The 5,089-nt window shown below is 42.4% G+C and overlaps 1 protein-coding gene across 2 annotated transcripts in view; it reads left to right on the top strand.

Annotated features, from left to right (window-relative positions):
• Window positions 1-1,171: 1,171 nt before the first annotated feature.
• The window catches only part of EMB2734 (ARM repeat superfamily protein), a 32,714-nt gene continuing 28,796 nt past the window's right edge, over window positions 1,172-5,089 (top strand). For both annotated transcript variants that reach the window (XR_002283482.2, XM_011630491.3), the window contains exons 1-2: window positions 1,172-2,619; window positions 3,419-3,622. Coding sequence is in view for 1 of the 2 variants with exons in the window: in XM_011630491.3 (XP_011628793.1) it covers window positions 1,387-2,619; window positions 3,419-3,622 (1,437 nt within the window). In the remaining variant the exon portion in view is untranslated. The remainder of the gene's footprint in view (window positions 2,620-3,418; window positions 3,623-5,089) is intronic.

Here is a 5,089-nt window from a genome sequence, read left to right as displayed (position 1 = left end):
AATGGCACTCGATCTATACGAAACTCTCGAAAATGGTAGAAAATGGCTGAAAGTCCTTAACCATGAAATTCGGCATCCATCTAACATCATTTAATTGGATTTTCTAAAACCTTGGAGTTATCACATTTTATTAAAAAGTCAATTCGTGTTACTATTTATTGTGTGAAAATTCTGCAAAATGGGCCCTTTTGGTATTTTTTAGAGCTAATTTTGCACAAACTCTATGGAGTTTTGATATGGGCTTTTGCACAAAATCTATCGAGTTTTGATGTGGGTCTTTGATATGTTATTGCTCTCAATGAAGGCTTTCAAGGGGTGTCTACATTGTGGGGACTTGGGCATAAGATAATAGTTAAAAGTTGGAGATGTGACATTGTGATCGGGGTAATCTTAGCCCTCCATTCAAAATGGACAGTTGGATAAGGGGAAATATATAAGTTTTATGTTGTAGGGGAAGCATAGAAAGCTTGCCCCGTAAGAGTTTCACCTAGTTTTTTATTAATTTAAGAATAAAACGTATTTTAAATCATTACAAATGCATTTTATTTTTAATCCAGATCTCTATGAAGTAAATACATAGCTGACAAAGTTTTTAAAAGAAGCTTTTTTTGAAGAGTAAATTTTTTTATAAACATTTTCAGATATATGATCATGGTGTCTCCCATCATCATCGACATAGTAAATTTTGAATCAAGAAATTCCATCTCCGAAAGAGATTTTAAAAGAAGCTTTTTGAAGACTAAAAATTTTGATAAACAATTTCAGATTTATGATCATGGTTCTCGGATCATGGACATAGTAAATTTTGGATCAAGAAATTCCATCTCCAAAGTAGATTTTCACAAGCCGCATTGTGTGTCCACAAGAGGCGCAAAATCCCCATACAACGCAAACCGTACAACCCAACCCTGTTCCAAAAAGTTAGTGTGTCCTCTCTATTGCTCTTTATACACTTCTCAACAGAACCTAGAAAGCGCATCCAAAGTTCATGCAACTAAGCGGTTAAAAAAAGGCAAAGTGACATGGGTAGTTAATTTTAAAAATCTATTTTAACCTAAACAGGGCACACTCGTCTTAATCCTTCAATAATCCGGAAAAAAAAAGACCTGGACAAATTCTCTCCCCCTCTCTCTCTCTCTTAAAAGGTTCCTTCCCCAAGAAACCTTGCCTCGTCTCCCTCCTCAAAAACCCTTGCTGCGGAGAGGCCCCCTTTCCTCCCTCCCTCGCCATTTCTGTCTCCGCTGCGGACGCCTCTGCGCGTGGGCATCACCCCCAGCACCACGACCATCATCATCCTTCCTCTCCACTATCATCATCTTTCCTGTCTCCGTCTCTAGGGCATCATCCAGGTCGTATCGCCTCGGTGAGCTTGGGATCGCATCAGAGATGGCGGATAACGCGCAGGTCCAGGCCCAGCTGAGCGCGATCCTCGGCCCGGACCCATCGGCCTTTGAAGCTCTCATCTCCCAGCTAATGGCTACAGGCAACGAGCAGCGTGCTCAGGCTGAAACCCTCTTCAACCTCTGCAAGCAGCACGACCCGGACAGCTTAGCCCTGAGGCTCACCCACCTCCTCCACTCCTGCCCCCAGTCTGAGCTTCGTGCCATGGCAGCCATCCTCCTCCGCAAGCAGATCACCTCTCGAACCGGCGATGACTCCTATCTCTGGCCTCGCCTCTCCCCTCAGACCCAGGCCACCCTCAAGGCCCAGCTCCTAGTTTGCGTCCAACGGGAGGATGCGAAGACCATCATAAAGAAGTTATGTGATACAGTTGCTGAGCTTGCTGCAGGGGTTCTTGCTGAAGGCCAGTGGCCGGAGCTTCTTCCATTTATGTTCCAGTGCGTGAGCTCTGATTCCCCACGATTGCGAGAGACCGCATTGCTGATGCTGGCACAGCTTGCTCAACTTGTAGCAGATGCTCTTGTCCCCCATCTTGACACCCTCCATTCGGTGTTCCTTCGCTGCCTCTCCCCATCATCACCCACTGATGTGCGTGTTGCAGCTCTTGCCGCCACCATCAATTTTGTCCAGGCCCTTGACTCGGCGCCTGACCGTGAGCGCTTCCAAGACCTTTTGCCACTGATGATGCAGACACTCACTGAGGCGCTCAATCGGGGCGAGGAGGCAACCGCCCAGGAGGCCCTTGAGATGCTTGTGGAGCTAGCAGGGACTGAACCAAGATTCTTGCGACGTCAGCTCCCAGATGTTGTTGGCAGCATGCTTCAGATTGCCGAGGCTGATAGGCTTGAAGAGGGAACACGGCACCTTGCAATTGAATTTGTTATTACTCTTGCTGAAGCTCGCGAGCGTGCCCCTGGCATGATGCGCAAGTTGCCGCAATTTGTTGGCCGGCTATTTGCAGTGCTTATGCGGATGCTGTTGGATATCGAGGATGACCCTGCTTGGTACACTGCTGATAGTGAGGATGAGGATGCGGGCGAGTCAAGCAATTATAGTGTGGGGCAGGAGTGCCTTGATCGTCTTGCCATTTCACTTGGTGGAAACACAATTGTTCCCGTTGCCTCTGAGCTGCTGCCTGCCTACCTGGCTGCCCCTGAGTGGCAGAAGCACCATGCTGCCCAAATCACTCTTGCGCAGATTGCTGAAGGATGCTCAAAGGCACTGTTTCCATTCCCTTTTTTATTTCCATTTTGTTAGAGCATCATTTTTTTTTTTTTGTGTTGATTGAATTTTGCTGCTTTGTTGTTGTGTTTATTGGGTTTGATTGTGTTTATTGAGTTTCTTTGGTCCCATTTTGATTCACACTTTCTGAAGCCATATTTTTTTTATTGTTTTTATTTTTTTGTATTTTGCGGATTGAAGTTTGGTGCCTTTTATTGTTTCCATTCGTTCTTGATTGTGTTTGATGATTGCCATTTTGATTCACATTTCTTTGAGCCATCTATATTTGTTGTTTGAATTGAAGTTAGTGTTTTTTTTCTTGTGTTTGTTCACACTGATTGTGTTTGATGAGTATCTCTGTTTCCCATTTATATTTGTGCATTTGATGTGGTTCTTGGACCACCATTTCTATGTGCGGGGCATCTTTTTTTTTTCTTTCTTGGTTGGTGGATTGAATCTTGCTGTTTCTTTAATGTTTTTGTTCATTGATGAAGTTATTTGAACTCCATTTTGATCCACAGTTTGTTGGGCAACTCTTTTATGCTGTTTGCTGCTTTCTGGTTCGTATTCATTCTGATTGTGTTGGATGATGTTCTTGAATCCCCATCTAGATTCTGCATCTCTTTTTGTTGAGCACATTTATGTTTGCTGCTTTTGGTGTGGTTATTTGTTCTAATTGCATTTGATGAGGTTCTTCAGTCTCCATTTTGATTATCAGTTCTTTAGGATATCGTTTTTGTTCTGTTGATATTGCCTCTTGTGTTTATTCTTTCTGATTGGGCTTGATGAGGTGCAGGTGATGCTGAAGAATTTGGAGCAAGTGGTTACGATGGTTTTGAACTCGTTCCAGGATCCTCATCCTCGAGTGCGTTGGGCTGCCATTAATGCAATTGGGCAGCTATCAACAGATCTGGGTCCTGATCTGCAGGTCCGGTACCATCAGCGTGTCTTGCCTGCATTGGCTTCAGCCATGGATGATTTCCAGAATCCCCGGGTTCAGGTAAGAAAGGGGCCTTTCGTAGGTCAAGTAATGTTTCTGAATCACTTCTTTCGAAAGTGCTTATTTGGATATCTTTTGTTTGTTGCGTGCTTCTGTGTTTTCTGCTTCTAATTGATTGGTTATTGTTAAAATCTCCTCGTCGAAAGCATTTGCTGCTTTGTGGAAAACTATCAGTAATGTTTTAGTCTTAGTATACCTTGTTTTCTGATCGATAATGGTCACTGATAGGCAATCTTTTCATCTTTATGAATTATTGTGTGTGTTTAAACTGAAGTATTTTCTTTTTGCATGGTGGTGTTATTGAGCCTGCTTTAATCTTTATCATTGTATACATGCTTACATGCTCTAATGTTTATCATTGTATACATGCTCTAATCTTTATCATTGTATACATGCTCTAATCTTTATCTAACCATGAATTGGACTGTTAGAAGTGGTTAGTGATAAGATAACTATCTGTTTTGCGTTCTAATCTGTTTGAACTCTGAAAGAATGGAACTGCTACGGAGTGCCCGTTTTCCATTCTTACAAATTCCTTGTGAAGACGTAAATGTAATGATAGGTGTATGTTCTGAAAGTACCATAAACACTAGAATGTTGGAAAAGTCTTGTACATAGCATACTTCCTTTGGTATGTTAGCAATATTTAAGGAGCTCATTTATTCGCTCACTTGTGTTGCATGCTGTCTATTACTATGGGCTTCTTGAGAATTTTCAACTTGTGCCATATCATATTTAATGGATGGCACTTTATGCTGCATTAGGTACACTGTATGCAGAGACTTGCTTGGACTATGAAACTTTTGAAACAAATGCAACGATTCAGGAGTCTGCAATCTGATTATGTCCTGATGTTTGTTTAGAAAAAGCTTTAAAGTGCAAGAAAAATATCCTGAGTACTCTGGAAACATAACCCGTATTGTTTGAAAATGTGCTCATACTGTTTCTTGTAGAATAATGTGGTTGCTTTAAGTGTTGTATGAATGTATAATAACAAGTGTTACTCTTCAAAAAAATGTAAACCTGTCCAAATGATTCATATTTCAGTGGCTTAGGATTTGTCTCTGGAGTCCTATCCCGGGTTCCTTAAAGCAAAACCAGCTGACTACTATACTATACTATAGGCTACTTCTAGCTTCTATAGTGGCCCTTCCACTTTGGTGTAGTTTTAGTACTTTTACTGAATGTTCATAAGCTTCAAACAAAGGCGAACAGTATGAGCCCTTCTCCGGCCTGGGAAAAAGCAGCATACTCTAGAAGCTAGGGCTTTGTTCACCCGAGCGGTATGAGCCCTTCTCCGCCCTGGGAAGATGGTAAATGGCGGAGGAGAGAGAAGGTGCATCGAGCAGAAAGAATAAATTTATATAAAGAGAGCAGAAAACAGAGAGGGGTTGGGAAGAGGGGTATAACTGGTAGAAGATGTGTAAAGTTTAAGGGAGTAGGTAGGCGAGACGGTAGGGACGTGGG

This window comes from Amborella trichopoda, chromosome 3 (assembly GCF_054954075.1).
Source record: "Amborella trichopoda isolate Santa Cruz 75 chromosome 3, AtrichopodaSantaCruz75HAP2 v2.0, whole genome shotgun sequence".
Classification (NCBI taxonomy): Eukaryota; Viridiplantae; Streptophyta; class Magnoliopsida; order Amborellales; family Amborellaceae; genus Amborella; species Amborella trichopoda.
This window is presented reverse-complemented; position numbering and strand designations above follow the sequence as displayed.